The sequence below is a fragment of the Pieris brassicae genome, chromosome 10 (genome assembly GCF_905147105.1).
Source record: "Pieris brassicae chromosome 10, ilPieBrab1.1, whole genome shotgun sequence".
NCBI classification, from domain to species: Eukaryota; Metazoa; Arthropoda; class Insecta; order Lepidoptera; family Pieridae; genus Pieris; species Pieris brassicae.
Window position 1 is genome coordinate 10978312 of NC_059674.1, and position 19220 is coordinate 10997531.

The window sequence follows — 19220 nt, forward strand, 5'->3', positions numbered from 1 at the left end:
AGAAATAATATTTGTACTCTTTTGGCCAAATAATCAAACTATTTTTGCATCGCTTGCACTGTATGTTTAATTGTCATAATATTTTTTCCTTGTTCTATATTAGTTCGACTAACACATATTTACCCTACATCTATAAACCAACAACCAAACGTTTAATATAGAACATATGCACTCAGCCACTTTTTTAAATATTACAACATTTTTGTTCTATTTAATTTGTAAAAAAAAAACACTGAATAAAAAGTATCAAATCAAGATTTATTTATCTTATATCGGATTTTTGTCATAAATTATACAGTCTAAATTATAATGTGCTTTTTTTAATTATATGGTTCTATCAAATATCAATAGCTTTTGTCTATGAATTATCACTTCAGAAGTTATGGATGATTTTACACAGAATATTAAGATATCTAAAATTGTGATTTCTGACTAGAGTAAACAGTTAATAAATTATCTGTGTTTTTAATTTTCATTTTGAGAAATAAGAAATGGCGAAATAGTTTGCTACCGAAATATAGGTTTAAGTTATCTTTTTGCATTCGGAGTTCAGCTAGTAAAAATTTGAAACAAATGCAATGATATATAGTTTTCGTAATGCATTTATTACTCACTGTGGTGTTAAATTGAAACTACGTTTACAGTTTTCAAACATAAGCTCTGCGTTTATTTCAATGTAAATGATCTATGAATAGTTTTTAAAATATATATTTAACCACGTAAGTAGTCAATAGTCATATTGAAAGACTTATTTAAATTTATTATATACTGCATTAATCAATATCTATTTTATCATTTCAACCAACCTCTCACGAAAGAGACATAATTATTCATCAGTGTTATTACAATTTTGTAAACAAAGAATATGTTACCAAATAATTCATTTTAGATACACATTTTCTGTATTACAGAAAATAACTAAATATGAATAACACTGGAGGTATTGTTGGTGGTGGAGTTGGTTCTTACGATGCAAAAATTGCTGGATTATATGACTTGCTGGATACTCTAGGATCTGGTCATTTTGCTGTAGTGAAGTTAGCCAGACATGTATTCACTGGGGAGAAAGTGGCTGTAAAAGTTATAGATAAGAGCAAGTTGGATGAAGTTTCAAAATCACATTTATTTCAGGAGGTGAGCTATCTATGTTATTATGATTATGATGATTATTATTGTCTTAGGTAAGAGAAATGGTGAAACTTGTCAGTTGAATCAAATATATGTAGAAGCTGAATTTTGGTTCATAAAGGTTTATTTCAATCTTAGTCAATAATTAAATCAATAATTAAAATCTTGCTAAATAGACCTTGAATTACAGGTTCGATGTATGAAATTAGTACAGCATCCAAATGTTGTAAGGCTCTATGAAGTAATTGACACACAAACCAAGCTTTATTTGATATTAGAGCTAGGTGATGGAGGAGATTTATATGACTATATCATGAGGCATGAAACTGGTTTATCAGAATCTCTTGCTCGTGACTACTTTCGCCAAATTGTTCGTGCAATCTCATATTGCCATAGGTAAGACAGAAAACTGTTTATGTAAATTTTTGTTTTGTAATAGTTCATTAATTATATTAATATTTTCAGATTACATGTTGTGCATCGGGATTTGAAGCCTGAGAATGTAGTGTTTTTTGAGAAGTTAGGTGTAGTGAAATTGACTGATTTTGGTTTTAGTAATAAGTTTTGTCCAGGACAAAAACTAGAAACTTCCTGTGGTTCTTTAGCTTATTCAGCACCAGAAATACTGCTTGGAGATTCTTATGATGCACCTGCAGTAGATGTGTGGTCACTTGGTGTTATTCTTTACATGTTGGTATGTGGTCAAGCACCATTCCAAGAAGCTAATGATAGTGAAACTTTGACTATGATAATGGACTGTAAATATACTATACCACCGAATATCTCAAACTCATGTAAAAGGTAATTTAATGCTTTAAGATAATGTTTAATTAAGCATAATGCTTTTGTATTGCTGTAAGGTTCATTGCTACCTTGCCTGTAAAGAAGAAATAATAATGTAATAGATACATAAATATGCTTTGACTCTCTTTACTATAATTCTATACTTAATGTATTATTGTGTATAGAAGTTGATGGAGAAGATAGTGGATGGTGGATGGAGGTCCTGGCTTTGTTTTACATTATTTTTTTACAATATTATGACAATATTTGTTTTTAACTCTTGGCACTAACTAACTTAACTTGATAAAACTAAGAAGTTTAAATAAAATAAATGACATTCAACTTTATTAAACAATATTTTAAAGACAATAAGTAAGCAGATTTTAAATTGAGGAAGACAAATCACGTTAGAATGGACTAGTTTATAAACTGAAGCACAATTACAGAAAAAATGTACATTTTTTTAATTTTAGGTTAATAGGAAGAATGTTAGTTAGAGAGCCAGAAAAACGAGCTACATTATCAGAAATTGCCACTGATTCCTGGGTAACCGCTGGGGAAGGAGTGACGGTAGAAGACTTTGATGCTCCTTTAGTTACAAAACAGGATTTGGCTGAAGAAGATCGTCAATCCATCATTCAAATAATGGTAGATGGAGATATAGCATCAAAGGAAAAAATTATAGAGGAATTAGAAAAAAATGAATACAATCACATAACTGCTACATATTACCTGCTTGCTGAGAGACAACTTAGATCTAAAAGGTAATTTTGTGATATTGAAAAAAGCCTTAATTGAATTCCACTTTGAGAACTGACTTTATATTTGTATATTTATTTATAACAAATATAAAATTTTATAACATTAAAGAATTTGTTGGTTTTAACAACTACTTCTTTATATTTAACTATGTATATATAAACAGCCACTAATTAAATAAATTAATGCAGCTACAACCTTTTTAGGACAGACCTAAAAAAGGTTTTTGCGCCCCTGATTCTTTTTATTAAATATTAATTTAAAATTCAAGTTTACTAATCTAATACGAAAATGTTGTTTAATTAGATGTTAATTGTTTAAAATAAATCCGTTATAGGCAAGAAGCGAGGCAAAATGTCCGACGGCCTGAAGCACTGAGCATGTCTCGTGGGCGTGGCCTACTCGCCCCACCTCAATTGCCTTCTGCGCCGCGGACGCCACAGGAAGCTCCACCGGTGCGTGTTAACCCATGGTCTATTTAGCTGCGTAGATTTAAGACTTTTGATAGTTTACCTTTTGTCGAAATGAGATTGATTGTTCATTTATTCGGGTACACATCTTTATTCATCTTCATTTCATTTTTACAATAATAGTGGTGATTGATCTTATATTTTATACACACAAAGGCTCAACCAATTGTTAAAGTGGCAAATATTATTTTTTTATATTTATTTATTTATTAACACTTCGATACATTACAATATAAAAATTTAACATAATTAAATGAAAAGTGTATTAAATTACATATGGTAGGCAAGAAGTGCAAAAATACATATTACATATAGTTAGAAGGAAGAAGCTAAATAGGAACAAAAAATAAACTAAAGTAAAAAGCACATGATTTTTTTTGTAATTTTTTAAACTAAATACTTATTTTATTTTTATATCTCCATTATACATGATTTTTATTATGAAAAATTGTGATATAATCCTCACAATTGGGAATATTGTTGGCTTGAATTTTCATGCTCTGCTCCTACTGATCGTTATCTTCTGCTTTTGTGCTGTATGGGTACGTAAGAACAAAAAAAATATCGAACCAGTGGTCCTAGAGACTATCGCAGTAATATAGATTTAAAAGGTTTTCTTTTCTTATATGAATTCGTATACTTTTAGTTTATTATAATAAATGGTTTATGTAACAGAGGTCCCGCAAGTGCAGTATAGTCCGCGAAGAGGAAGACGATGAAGAGGCATCCGTGTGTGGACCGGCGCGTGCGCAGGACTCACGCCGCGGCTCTCGCTCTGAAGGACGTCTGCAGTTAGCTAGACCTGCGCAGCTTGCTGATAATCTTACTAAGGTAATACTAATTATAACGTATTTTTTAAATCTAATAATGTTTATGACAATTTAAATAAAAGTGTATTACAATTAAAAATAGATTACATATTTAGTTGATAAAAAAATATATATATAAAAACATCTTATATCACCGTGACCACGCACGCTGAAAAGCACGCGAAACGTCGGAAAAAAATTAAAATTTTTAATTATGTAAATAATTATAAGTTTTTAATAATGATACATAGCTTCAATCCGTTCAAAAACTGTTTTTCTTAATCATCTTATATCGGTTAAAAAAGTTTTTACATTCTGAATACCAATTGTATTATATTGCTTATAACTACATTAAAATAATTGAACGGTATAAAGTTTACTATATTGAAATTCTTCTGTGTCCACTTCCTATTTCATTATTGCTTTCTGTTGTTTGACTAGTTACGTAACGTAAACGCGTATTGATAGGCTAAAATAGATGAAATTGGCCAATTTATGAACATGCTCATATATATCTAAAGTTAGTAAATATTTTTTTGGGAAATGGGATACTTCAACGATTATCTAGTTGATTTGGTTGAAAAGGGCCTGGCCTAGTGCCAGACAGGCTACTTCTAATAAAATGCGATGTTTGTTTTACAATAACTGTGGTACAATTAAAAACGTATTCATTCGAACCTTACATTAGGAATAGTTATGCTTAGAATTAGCTAAGAATAAGGAGATCATAATTTCTTACTTATAAACCCGTTACTACTACTACGTTGATTTAACTATGATCCCCAGTTATGCCATAGGCACAAGACGGCAACGTCGCAATTCATGGAAAACCTTAAGAATAAAACAGAAACTTATCTATGATAACCGTGTTTCTGTCAGTTTGACGTTTCCATTCGCGGTGCTTTTGGCCCTTGGTTGTTTATTTTGATTTTGTTTTAACAAGTTTTAAAAGATATTAAAATGCTAAATAATAAAAAAGAACGCTGAATTAATTGAGAGAAAGAAGAAAAGGTATGTAGAATTGTGAATATCGAGTTAAACTGAAACATGAATGGTTATTCATTGCTTATGTTGAATTTTAATCTGCTTCTTGTGTTACATTACAGCAACTTAGAAGAGAAAATAAAGGCTTGGAGCGATATAACAGAGAAGTAAACAACATTATACCAAGTAGCTGTCATCTCAAAACATATAATTGTTTTTTAGTTATCCATGGACAGAGCTTAAATTAATTTTCTCTCATTTGTTACAGGAAGCAACTAGAGATAGTTTTAGTTTAGGAATGCCTCATATGCATAGCTTACAAGCTCTGGAAAATGAGTTTTATAATTACTGACAGACATTCTAGTGAAGACTTAAGTAGGGTAGTCACTAAAAAATGAATAGAATAATGTAATAAAAATGAATAAAAAATAAAAAAAGATCAACGTATTAAACATTTTTTATTTGTTTAAATAACCTATTTGTTAAAAAACCTAAATCTTAAAATGAGTACCAAAAAAAGGAACACAAACAAAGAATTAGGAATATGGCCAAGATATACAGCCAAGTCATGATAAATTTAAAATTATAGACAGACAGAGTAAAAACTTACATTTAAACTTATATAAATATAATGACGTGGAATAAGTGATACCTGTATCTTATATTCCATAATAAACACATTTTATTTTATTTTTATACGCTACTTTTAGGTGAATCTAGACGACGGTGTGAAAACCGCTCGTTTAAGTATAGCACAAGATACGGTGTCAGTGGTGGAAAGTGCCGCCAGGGCTCCACCGGCACCTCCTCCCGCAAGAAGGCAACGCATTGAATGTCGCCGAAGACGACCTCGAACAGGCTCCTGTTCATCGTCAGACCTTTCTGACGAGGACTCTGAGAAAAAGAAGAGGGCTCCAGAGCACGTGGAACCATTGGTTGAGCGCCCGCGACGGGACTCCCATGACGACTCTAGTGATAGTCAGGAGAGAGGGGCGCGGCCAGCAAGGACGCACAGCGCACATGCTAGTAAGCAAATTTATTTTCTCTATATCGGTGACCGTGAGGTCGCGTATTTGTTTAGCTCGAACGGTGTATGTGTCAGGCACAGAAGGCTGATCACCTATTTATATATGTACTTAGTCCAGCCATAAGTTCTGTTACAAATGAAAATATATTTTTTTAATGAAGTAATGTTATATTATTAAAATTAATACCTACATAATTTTTATTAGTCTCAGCCAAAAGTAAAAAAAGATTCTATTCGAAATGGCCACCGTTGGCTTTTATACAGTCCAGGAATCTATGTATTTATACACTGTTTCCAAGGGAAATTTGGCCATTGTCTGTTCCAAATATTTTTTAAGAGACTCAATGTCGCCGTCTCGTAAATAATGTGAAGTCTAAAGGGTTGCGGTCTGGGAGGGCAAGTCTTCAACTCTTTTAAAGTCCGAAAGGTTGATTTCAAGCCAGGCTTGGGTACTTCGTGCCTTGTGACCAGCTGCAGAATACTGCTATAAAGCCCACGGTTTATTTTTAAAAAGTGTATTGCTGAAAGGATTCACATGATCCAAGACTGTGTACACTTTGGCTGAAGTTTTCACAGCTTTTTCACAATAATGTAGTTTTGTCACTCCTTGACATACCTAGACATACCAAACCATCATGATGATGACCACGTCGTACCTTTTCGACCAGTTGAGCAACTTCTTTAGAACTGTGAGCTTACACATTATCATTTTGCTTATTGAAGTGTTCTTCAATCATGAAATTTTTTTCATTGGTAAAGAAGATATGCTTTTCACCTGCATATCGTGACAGAAGGCGTTTTGATCAATCTTTAATTGTAAAGACTGATTTTGGTCATGTCCTGTATATCAACGATGAGCACCGAGCTTCAGGTCTTGTTTTATAATATGCTATAGAGTCCTCATATCTCACGACTGCGGGAATCTTCATTGCCCGCAATAATATTTATTGCTTCCTAATGGGGTTTCGACGTATTCTGGCATTAACAGCCATTGTAGTTCTAACAGCACGCGGCTTCGCCGATCTTTTCTGGTCTTCGACAGACGAAGTGATGTTGTATCTGTTGATAGTACGATTTATGAACATACAATTGATACCAAGCTTTTGAAGTGTCTGGAATATGACAGACGGCTCCATACCCACTTTATGTAATGCCATCACTGCAATCCTATTTTCTTTAACACCCCATTCCATATTGAATTTTTTTAAATAGAAAAAAAAACGTAACTAAAAATTTCTAAAACAGCTTGACCGAATTCATAAGTTCTATCACCATTACAATATAACATTATTCCTGTGTAATACAGTACAGTGCTATATTTATTTCAAACATAAAAAATCCAGCTGTGCGATTAAAATTAAAAATAAATCAGTAGAATTTAATAAAAAAAGTTAGTTTTTGAATTGTTTCTTTATCATATAACGTAATTAATAGTGAATTACTTATGAATATATACAAGATTAAACTAATTTAAGAAATACGACTATGACAACAACTTTGAAATATTGACCAGGCTTTTTATTTTGTATATACATATGTATTGCCAAGGCTGTATATTTTGCTCAGTCAGGCTTACTTAGTTTTATAAGCGTGGCGATTTCCTAAATCGTCTTAGTTACGCCCCGAGAGTATAGTCCGACGTAGGGACGGGACTCTAACTTACATTGTATTTGTTCGTTACATAGCAATTCACATTTAATTACTTTGCTTATATTATATTGAAAGAAAACACTTTTAAACCGGATTGAAGCTATGCATTATTATAAACTTATAATTATTTTACATAATTTAAAATTTTTCCGACGTTTCGCGTGCTTTACAGCGTGCGTGGCCTCGGCGACTGAAGACAAAAGGTGTTGAATGTCAAAAAGTATCACAGTTGTAGAGAGAGTTCTATTATCTGTATTTATTTCCCCGGAGTTGATATCGACTAAAAGATGACGGGTTATAATTAATAATAATACATAGCTTCAATCCGGTTAAAAAGTGTTTTCTTTCAATGTGTAAAAGCTATGTTAACCAAAGATAATACTATATTATGTTGTTGTACGCGAGTGGTTAATATAGAGTAAAAATAAAATCCTCATAAATAAGCACCCCGATGGACCAGAAGTCGTACAACATATTGTTACGAGCTAGGGGATCGGATAGAAAATGCCGTAGAGTTATTCAAGGGTTTATTTCTTGAAAAATCAATGAGGAATTTATGGCACAATTTAATCGCAGAGATGCACTTATAACACATAAAAACACAGTCACTAATTACTTCACTTATGCACACTTCACACAGTACTTTATCACTTATATTCACTTTATTCGCACTTTATCGCTTCGGTGTTTCGCTCTTGTTATCGCATTCAAAACTAAGTGACTAGTCGCGTTTCGGCTCGCTTATATATCCCTGGGAATAATTCTAAACAATATTCGAGAACTTTCTAGGCGGGCTTGCTACTGAGTAGCGATTGCACAATTCTAGAACGTTCGCACTCTTTGTCTCGTTCGCACGTTGCTCCGTCCTTGTCGTACGGCGTTCTAGAGCGCTCGTCTAGTTTCGAGAAAGTTCTGATCTTCTCTCTCTCTCTCTCGTATCATTTCGTCCTTGTCTCACACCTAGAAAGTTCGGTCTAGAATATTCCTTCATCAAAGGGGTATAACTAGGCCTGAAAACGCCTGAAAACGGGTCTCCTGAAAACTGCACCACTCGACTACACATGTTCTGAAACAGACTGAAAAAAGGTTTCAGCTTCCTGAAAACTAGGGTAACATTATGAAAATTACAATTTTCTAATATGTGATTGACCCTCTCCTGAAACGGTCAGAAATCATATTACAGCCTGCTGAAAAGTTCTCTAACTAGTGGAAAAATCTAGAAACATGCAGTCGACCCGTCTTCGTAACACTACCCCCTCCTTAGACATGCTCGTCCCGAGCATCATTACATCCTTTATAGGGGGCCAATCGATTTATGTGAACGACTTTCGGTTTGCTCCTTAAACCACCCATTTTCTTTATGCGATAGGTAACGTCATTTATCTTCGTGACTATCGTGTATGGACCGTCCCAGTCAGCTTGAAGCTTTGGTGATTTGCCTTTTCGTTTTGTTGGGTTATGGAGCCATACTTGCGAGCCTTCTTTAAATTCTATGTGATTCGTCTTTCTGTCATACCTAATCTTCGTAGTCTCACTTATTTTACTTTGTGATGCACGTACGTGTTCATGGATTTCGTCCAGTTTATTACGCAGATCCGCAGCATATTCTGTAACACTCTCCGGTGTGTCAGGTGGTCGCCCAGTTACAATATCCGCTGGTAATCTAAGTTGTCTCCCAAACATGGCTAAAGCAGGAGTAACATTTGTGGTTTCATGAACCGCAGACCGGTATGACATTAGAAATAATGGAATATACTTGTCCCAGTCTTTTTGATGGTTGTCCACCAGTTTTGCCAAGTGCCTTTCCAAGGTTTGATTGAAGCGTTCCACCATTCCATCTGACTGTGGGTGATATGGAGTAGTCCGCGTCTTATGAATTCCCATTAATCGGCATAATTCTTGAAATAGTAGAGACTCAAAATTTCTTCCCTGATCACTGTGCATTTCCAAGGGTACTCCAAATCTAGAGAATACGTCATTTACAAGTATCTCAGCTACTGTAACTGCCTCTTGATTGGAAATAGGGAATACTTCGGGCCACTTCGTAAAATAATCCATAACAACCATGATGTACTTATTTCCTTTTTCTGTTAACGGAAATGGTCCAGCTATGTCAACTGCTATCCTCTCCCATGGGGCTCCGACATTGTATTTCTTCATACTCGCTCTAGTTCTCGTCTGTGGGCCTTTAACAGCTGCACAAGCTTTACATTTTCGAATCCAGTCTTCTACATCTTCGCGGCAATGTATCCAATAAAATCTCTCTTTAATTTTCAAAAGAGTCCTTTTTACACCTAAGTGTCCGCCTGATGAGCCGTCATGAAACATTTCCAATATGTTGCGAATCTTGGATCTTGGCACAACTAACTGTAGATGAGATGCATCCCCACGAGCGTTTTCCCATTTGCGACATAACACCCCATTATGGAGAACTAAGCTATCCCATTGAGCCCAGTAACTCTTGGTCGTGGTGCTAGTAGATGCAACATCATTCCATCGCGGCTTTATAGCTGAAGATTTCATCCAGTCCAAAATTGGTTTAATGTCAGAGTCTTGTTGTTGCTCTTCCTGAATTAACTTACCACACCAATCTGGACTAATGGTATCCGTTCTTAGTATCCTCACATGGGCAACCTCTCTACCTTCGTGTCTTGTACAATGTTTACAGTCTTCTTCACATGGCCTACGAGACAATGCATCTGCGTTCCCGTGTGCTCTACCCTTGCGATGTTCAGTGGCAAAGTCATACTCTTGCAATTGTTCGATCCATCGCGCCACTTGTCCTTCTGGGTTCTTGAACTGAAGTAGCCATTTTAATGCAGCATGATTTGTTCTAAGACGGAACTTGCGACCTAGTAAGTATTTACTGAAATGCTGCAGCGTCTTCACAACAGCCAGTAGTTCCCTCCGAGTGACACAGTAGTTTCGTTCTGGTTTCGATAGCGACTTGCTGAAGTAGGCTATTACTTCCTCGTGCTCACCTTTTACCTGTGATAGTACACCTCCGATGCCAATTCCACTGGCATCTGTATCTACCACATATTCGCCATCATGTTCCGGGTAGCCTAGTATCGGAGTCTCACATAGTCGGTTCTTGAGCTCATTAAATGCAACTTCACACTCTCCATCCCATGTGAATTTCCTCTTCTCTTCGGTGAGTCTGTGAAGAGGTTTTGCAATATCCGCGAAATTTTTCACGAATCTTCGGTAGTAAGAACATAAACCTAAGAAAGCACGGACTTCAGTTTTATCTTTAGGTACTGGCCATTCCTTCACCGCAACTATCTTCTCGGGATCTGTTCGAACTCCGTCCTGCGATATAATGTGACCCAAGTAGCTCACTTCTCTTTTGAAAAATAAACATTTCTTTGGACTTAATTTCAGGTTGGCTTTATGGAGTCTGGTGAGCACCCGTTGCAGATTCCGTATGTGATCTTCAAAATTTCTCCCAATGATGACTACATCATCTAAGTACACTAAGCAGGCTTGTCCTATCAGTCCAGACAGTACTTTCTCCATTAGTCTTTCAAAGGTAGCAGGCGCATTACAAAGCCCAAACGGCATAACTTTAAACTGCCATAGTCCTTTTCCAGTTGAGAACGCTGTCTTCTCTTTATGACTTGGGTCTATCTCCACCTGCCAGTACCCACTTTTCAAGTCTAAAGTTGTAAACCATTTTGCCCCACTTAAGGTATCCAAGGTGTCATCTATTCTAGGTAAGGGGTAACTGTCCTTCTTTGTGATATCATTAAGACGACGGTAGTCGACGCAGAACCTTAAACTGTTATCCTTTTTCTTGACTAAAACTACTGGAGAGCACCAAGGGCTGGATGATGATTCAATGACATTATGATTTGACATTTCCGCAATCATCTTGTCTATATTCTTTTCATATGCGACAGGTACTCGTCGCGGTCGCAAACGTATCGGTGCTTCGGTTCCAGTCTCAATTCGATGTTTAACTACACCTGTCCTGCCTAGATCTCCATCGTGTGTAGCAAACATGTCTGAAAATGACATCAATAGTTCCTTTGCTTTCAACATTTCTTCTTTTGACAAGGTTTCCTTACAGTCCTTTAATACTTCTTGAACTATATCTCGTTGTTTACTGACTGTACTATTTTCAGTGATAGATCTATAGACGTCGTACCCTCCCTTCAATGTATTACCTTTTAGAGAAACTACCTCATCTCTACACTTGAACGTACCGTTCTCCAAGTCAATCTTACAGTTGTAATGCTTCATGAAGTCTAAACCGATAATACAGTCATCCACGATGTCAGCAATAATCACCTTGTGTCTATATGATCTTCCCCCAATCTTGAAGGTAGCGATACCTTCCCCTCGAACGGTTATGTGCTGACCAGTAGCTGTAAGGAGCTGTACATTTCCACCAGAAAGGCTTTTGTAAAATGACTTCAGAAGTTTGTATCTAATTACTGTCCGGGAAGCTCCAGTATCAAGGGTTAACTCACATCTACATCCGTTTACTTCTCCGTCGATAACAATGGTATTGCCATCCTGAGTTTGAGTGATCATAACTTTTGGGGCCTTCCTTACAGAACCGGCCAGCACCCGCCCCTTGGTCCTGGCTTCTACTCGTTTCCCTGCCGCTGTTCAGCGGCAGTCACACCCGCTGCTACCGGTTCCTCACGTCTAGTCTTTATTTCGCCTCTGAGATCTTTTTTTGGCCATGAAAACCTCATATGCCCTATTTCCCCACAGAGGTAACAGGTGGGTCCACGTTGGGAACTTGGTTTTTCCGTGACAGCCCTGATGCGGTTAGGTCGATGATCCTTGCAAAATGCTTCCACCTCCAACGCATGGGCAAGAGCATCCTTAAGGTCCTTATGGTGACCAAGGTTCACAGCCATTCGAGTTTCACGGTCTCGAATACCGTCGACAAAAGCTTGAACCAACATCCTGTCTGCAACATCTGGTGAGGATGCGTAGGCCTTCCTTACCAGCTTCTCTATTTCAAGTCCCCATTTTTGCAAACTTTCATTTGTCTGCTGTATTCTATCCTTCAATTGAGCCCTGTAAACGTGCTCTAAATGTGCGTCTCCATACCGTGATTCCAGGGCATCTAGCAGTTGCTTCAACGTCACCTTACCTTTCTCGGTATCTAATATGGAGAGGGCTTCGTCTCGCAGTCCCAGAATAAGGGCGGTAACTGCTTGATCGTCAGTCCACCCGGTTTGACTGTGCTACAGTCTCAAATTGAAGCTTGTACGCGCCCCAAGAAGATGTACCATCAAAGGGAGGCACTTTCACATTTCCAGGTGGTGCTACAGTCGTGACAACACCAGAGGTCTTCAGGCATTGGATTTCATTTTCTAATCCAAGGATACGTTTATCCTGCTTGGATAGCTTACAATCCATATTAGATTCCAAATTCTCGATCTGTTTATCTACCTGTATTTTCAGGTCACAAAGTTTTTCTCCTATACGGCGAGCCTGCTCCTCTTGACGTCGTGCCTGCTCCTCTATCATGCGACGTGTCTGAGCCTGTTCTTCCATCATTTGGCGTGTATGTTCTTCTTGATGGCGTGCCTGATCTTCCATTATTTGTCGTGCCTGCTCTTCTTGACGGCGTGCCTGTTCTTCTTGCCAGCATGTCTGTTCTTCAATCATTTGTTTTGTCTGCTCTTCCTGACGGCGTGCCTGTTCTTCTTGACGGCGTGCCTGTTCTTCCATCATTTGTTTTGTCTGTTCTTCCTGACGGCGTGCCTGCTCTTCCTGACGGCGTGCCTGTTCTTCTTGACGGCGTGCCTGTTCTTCCATCATTTGTTTTGTCTGTTCTTCCTGACGGCGTGCCTGTTCTTCCATCATTTGTCGTGTCTGTTCCTCTTGACGGCGTCCCTGTGCTTCCATCATTTCCTGCAGAGCAAGGAGGATGTTGCCATCGTTACTTTCACCCATCCCGCGATTCGCATCGAAACTTTGTCGCCGGGCGGCGTCGCGTGCTGATTGCGCCCTTGTCTGCACTCCCTCCGCAGCTGAAGACTCTGCCACAGACTCCTCTTGATTCTCCCTTGGAGTAATTGGCATTTTTCTATCCCACTTCTGACACCAAAATGTTACGAGCTAGGGGATCGGATAGAAAATGCCGTAGAGTTATTCAAGGGTTTATTTCTTGAAAAATCAATGAGGAATTTATGGCACAATTTAATCGCAGAGATGCACTTATAACACATAAAAACACAGTCACTAATTACTTCACTTATGCACACTTCACACAGTACTTTATCACTTATATTCACTTTATTCGCACTTTATCGCTTCGGTGTTTCGTTCTTGTTATCGCATTCAAAACTAAGTGACTAGTCGCGTTTCGGCTCGCTTATATATCCCTGGGAATAATTCTAAACAATATTCGAGAACTTTCTAGGCGGGCTTGCTACTGAGTAGCGATTGCACAATTCTAGAACGTTCGCACTCTTTGTCTCTTTCGCACGTTGCTCCGTCCTTGTCGTACGGCGTTCTAGAGTGCTCGTCTAGTTTCGAGAAAGTTCTGATCTTCTCTCGCTCTCTCTCGTATCATTTCGTCCTTGTCTCACACCTAGAAAGTTCGGTCTAGAATATTCCTTCATCAAAGGGGTATAACTAGGCCTGAAAACGCCTGAAAACGGGTCTCCTGAAAACTGCACCACTCGACTACACATGTTCTGAAACCGACTGAAAGAAGGTTTCAGCTTCCTGAAAACTAGGGTAACATTATGAAAATTATAATTTTCTAATATGTGATTGACCCTCTCCTGAAACGGTCAGAAATCATATTACAGCCTGCTGAAAAGTTCTCTAACTAGTGGAAAAATCTAGAAACATGCAGTCGACCCGTCTTCGTAACAATATGTTAGACGCAAATAAACAAACAACAAACCTTTCTAAAACTAGATCAGTACTAACATTTCAGATAATACGTGAATTGTTGATAGATATTTATTTACTTTGTAATAGGTTTTCGCAGTGCGAAAAGCAATTACAAAAAACTTAACCTTTTATTTATTAAGTAAATATTTAGCAGGCGGTAGCAGCGTAGAACGTAGCGGTTCAACTAGCGGCGGAGGTGGAAGTGGCGGCAGCGGGGGTGGGGGTGACGCGCGGGGGGGAGGCAACTCGGCTGGTAGACGGCGACGAGCCGCCAGGAAGGAAAGTCGCCTACGGGAGTCGCGATCTCTTAACCGGATTGCTGAGGTAACGTATAAACCTTTGTTTTTTAAAGTACATGTGTCATTAAATGGCAGGTTGTAAATGTTTCGGTTTAGAAGGCTTATTCATTTCAAATCATGAAACATATAAAAATCAGCCATCTCCCGCTGGAAGCCTGTGAAATATAATCATAAATTTATTCTAATTGATAAAATTTTACACCAAGTTATCCGTAACTATCTAATTATAAATAGGTGGAGGAAGCAAGCGGGGCCAGATGGGGCGGGGTGGGATTGGTGGCACTCTGTGGAAGGCCCTTTCTTAGACTTCTCGCAGCAGCAAGGCCTTCCCCGGCCGCTAGACGTCTCCATGCCCTCTGCTAACTTACAATTATTCATATAACACATTACACACAACACGCCATACTATTCTACACTTAAATGTTTAGTTGCTCTCCCATAGACAACTCTAGAAACGTTATTCTTAATGTTGCTTTGATTTTAAAGGTAGATTCAGAGTCGAGATTTTTGACTTGCGTGTGTCAATAATATATTAAATTTGACATACTGTAACGGTATTACTGAAAGTTATTTTCGAAATCTCTCCTTGTCCAATCAAATCAATTGATTCTCGTCCAATTTCGATGTTCCCCAGCCTTAGCGATTATGCTCGACTCTATATATTACCATCGGTAGTTCATTTTCTACACAATTTCCATCTAACATCATCAGACATCTTTGAAAAGTTCGTTTTCAAGCCTAATCATTTATTCATTATCAATCTATTTATTATTTATTTGTCATACGCAAACCCACCGTTCATTTAAGGTTCAATATTCAAAATGTTAATTTCCAAACCGAGTTGGAAACCATTTATTAATTTTTAGATTATCAATCACAAAGTCTTTCAACATTCATATTATAGTCTTTCACGACCGGAAACACGCCACGCAAATTATTCGTTACATTTGAGCAGATGACCAAATTTTACCCATTTACACCAAAATGCAATTAATTTCTAAGAGCCCTATTTTTATTCGATGGTCTCCGCTATGAAAGTAAAAAATTAAGATTTTTTTTGTGTACCATTACGTCGATCGAATTTTTTAAGTCTAAAGGTAAGATTCAGATACTTAGCGCGAACTATGACTCCCTAATTTCAAAATCGGAACGTTTTTGACACACGGGGACCACACTTGGCGCCAAATTTCATTTTTGAATATCACTCTAATAAACCGTTGATAACCAATCCTTAGGGCCTTGTTTATTGCTTGCCTGTCTTCTATATAACAGTTTTTTGTAATAGAATCTCTGGTTTTCAAAATAATCGTAAACCATATTTTGTAAGTGCTATGCTTCTTATCTTAGAATTCCCGCTCGTTTTACTAAAAGTACTTGTGAAAAATAATACTGTTATTAGGATTTTGAATTGTTTAATGTACGCAATATAGATGTAGACAGACATGATAAAGGAAATTTTTTAATGCACAATATAATTTCAGGATTTTTCTATAAATTTTTATTGTTTAAAGACATAATATATTCGTAATATACGTACATTTCATAATAACGTTTATTCGTGTAGTTAAAGTTATATAAATGTTAAATGTAATAGATTTTTTTATCACCACAGGTGATTGAAATGTAGGAAATTAGTGTAGATACATTAAATTCGCTTTGCCCCATCGATCATTCGTCAAATTTTCACTCAATGCACAACTGTTGTTTTAAAATAGATTCAGTACTATGCGGGTTGTAGGTACAGTCGTTAAGAGACTCGAAGTTTCTACAAACAGTTTAACTACGGACCTCGACGCGACTCGAAACAAAAACCGACCTGAAAATAGAACAAAAATTTGTAGAGAAGCGAAACAAGAAAACGTTGTACTACGTACAATGTACACACTCGATCTCTACGGGTTTTGTTGTCTCGGCAAGTATAGAATCGCGCAGTACATTTACCATACTGAAGAAGCTAGTAATACTATTGTGTATTGAGAGAAATCACGAATAAAGTAGTAAGAAATTTTTAATAACTAAGATGTTTGTATATTGGTAGGAGTAGATGCGTGCTATTAGGTAGTTTAAGTGGTACGAGAAATGAGTTCGCCCTCAAACACGTTTTCTTCTTTCTATTTAGAAGGTTCATATCGATATTACGCGTTGGTATGCTAACACAGTATATGACATTTTTACACAATAATTTCCGGTATCAACGTATTCACCAAAAGATTAATAAAATATGAATTCTCATGTAGCGTGCCATCGTTGTACCATCATCATTGATAGGAACTGAAAAGGGCATACTTTTCTCTTCGTGAAAGAAAGAATGAGACAGAATCTGAAAGACTGTTAGCAGACTTGCGAGTTTGAAATACTAAATTTTTAATTACTCTACACGTAGCTTACATTTTAGAAACATTTATAGTCTGTGCGGCATACGCGCTGTTTCCGAATTCAATTACAAAACTTTTTAATATTTTTTTTAATGGGGCCATTATTGTCACACTATAGTATACACAGCTATTTGGATTATCAAAAATTTGTCTGTGGTGAAAGACAAAGACAAGTTTTGTATTTTGTTACGTACATTGAGCTTAAAAGGAAATTATTAATTTATATAGATGTGTAACTTATTTAAGGCCTCTTACGATAAATATTTATAATCGCAGTTCCGATGAGATTTTTAATGCAATAAACAAAAAACCTTACTAGGTCCACAGGGTGTTTTGAAAATTGCGTTTACTTTGATCTATGCAATTTTGTGAGAATAACCATCTTGGTTATTTTCACTATCGATACTCTTCTGGCAAAGCGGTAATAATTAGTTCGTACTAAAAAAACGATTCAGTGTATACAAGAAAGACTAACCAAAACCCATAGAAATAATAATCCGCTACGATTATATACCGTATTTCAAAATGTGTCTCAATATATCTCGGCAGTGTTCTGGAGTACAGACGTAAGATACATTTTAATTTTTGAAAAAATTGTCATTTTTGTAGTTTTCATGCTGCGTTCATAAGCTTTTTATTGTATTAATTCTACAAATTATAGTTTTGGTGCTAAGTTCTTTTATATCTAATGCAGCTCTAAAGAGGTATAGTAAATTTGTTTAAAGGAACTTTGTACGCATTTCTCTGAATATTTAATAATTATTTTTTAAACGCCGTGTAGTTAAAAAATAGTGATTAAACAATTTTCGTCCTTGTATGAAGTATCCTGACACGTGTGTTAATTTTGTAGAATAGCATTATTAATGTTAAACGTTGTATTTAAATATTTATGTACATATTTTTAAATTGTTGTAAATAAATAGTCTATTTTAAATTTTATATGATTAAGCTTTATTTCGTCAGTGTGTATTTTCGTTCGGTCTGAATTGATATTTTATTTTATGGTGCGATGTGTTTTCAGTCGTCAGTAATAACAAGACCAAAGAATAAATAGTGTATGGAGAATAATATTACCTACATTATGTGCCAATGTATTTTTTTCTACAAAATTGATTCATCTTTTTATCAAGCATATAGATTATATGTATGGTTCTATCATTTATATAAAAGTACATGTATAACATAGTTTTTTTCTTTTCTATTAAAAATTAATGTTCGATATGTGGGGAAATATCTCAGCGATAGAGTTAATATGTAAGTAACTTAGTTTAAATCAAAATAATCTTCGTACGTAGTATCGATTTTTTGTATGTGACGCCATCCTATCGTAATTTGACGTTCTCACATATATAGAATTGCATTCTATGAATATGTAGCTGGTGAGTCATTTTTTATATAATTCTGTAATTGAATAAAGCATACCTACACCTAAAACGCCCTGCAACGTTTTTTTAGGGGGGTTTTTTGCTAAATTCTTAATAGTATTGTTTTTCATCTGCAAAATCATTAAAGCAATAATAAGCATAGTTATGCTAACATTGTACCTGAATGTGCCTATACGATGTGATTACCTGATACGTATTGAAGAATGTGGTCGAACGTTGCTTTTGTTTTGCATATTTCTAATTCTAAACAAATAACGCTGACTGATTTAACTGTAGATTATTTTTACATCAAGGCGAATGTATGGATCTATACATTTAATGAAAATCCGAAAACCTATCAAAACTACATGAAAAAACTTTGAAAGCATTTATTTTGTACTGTCTTACTGTTTTGATTGTAATACCAAGTCTTAAATACGGATTTTGTTAGACTGAGGGTTTAACAATGATCTGAAATGACAAGTTAACAGATTTCTGATTACGCTGCAACTGTACGCCTTGTCAATACCCCTACGTAGTCCTAGATCTACTTAAATACTACTATAATATAGTACACTATTGATAAGTGTCGATATTTAGTATAAACTTATGCAATCTTCTGTATCTAAAATTAATATCCTATTAAATTTTGTACTATTTAGTTACAATTATAAATTCGTTTTTGTATGGTGTATTAAG

General features: G+C 36.1%; 1 protein-coding gene across 2 annotated transcripts; it reads left to right on the plus strand.

The window, feature by feature from the left end:
• The first annotated feature begins 491 nt into the window (after positions 1–491).
• LOC123714866 (SNF-related serine/threonine-protein kinase) lies at positions 492–19215 on the plus strand. Of its 2 annotated transcripts, none has more exons than XM_045669484.1 (10): positions 492–719; positions 912–1134; positions 1319–1524; positions 1594–1929; positions 2385–2675; positions 3008–3125; positions 3816–3971; positions 5644–5959; positions 14635–14807; positions 15017–19215. In XM_045669484.1, exons 2-10 carry the CDS (start codon positions 925–927, stop codon positions 15143–15145), a joined length of 1935 nt encoding a protein of 644 aa, XP_045525440.1. In that variant the 5' UTR covers positions 492–719; positions 912–924; the 3' UTR covers positions 15146–19215. The 2 variants fall into 2 exon arrangements, with proteins under 2 accessions (XP_045525440.1, XP_045525441.1); XM_045669485.1 differs by having other exon boundaries at positions 14638–14807.
• Positions 19216–19220: the final 5 nt, after the last annotated feature.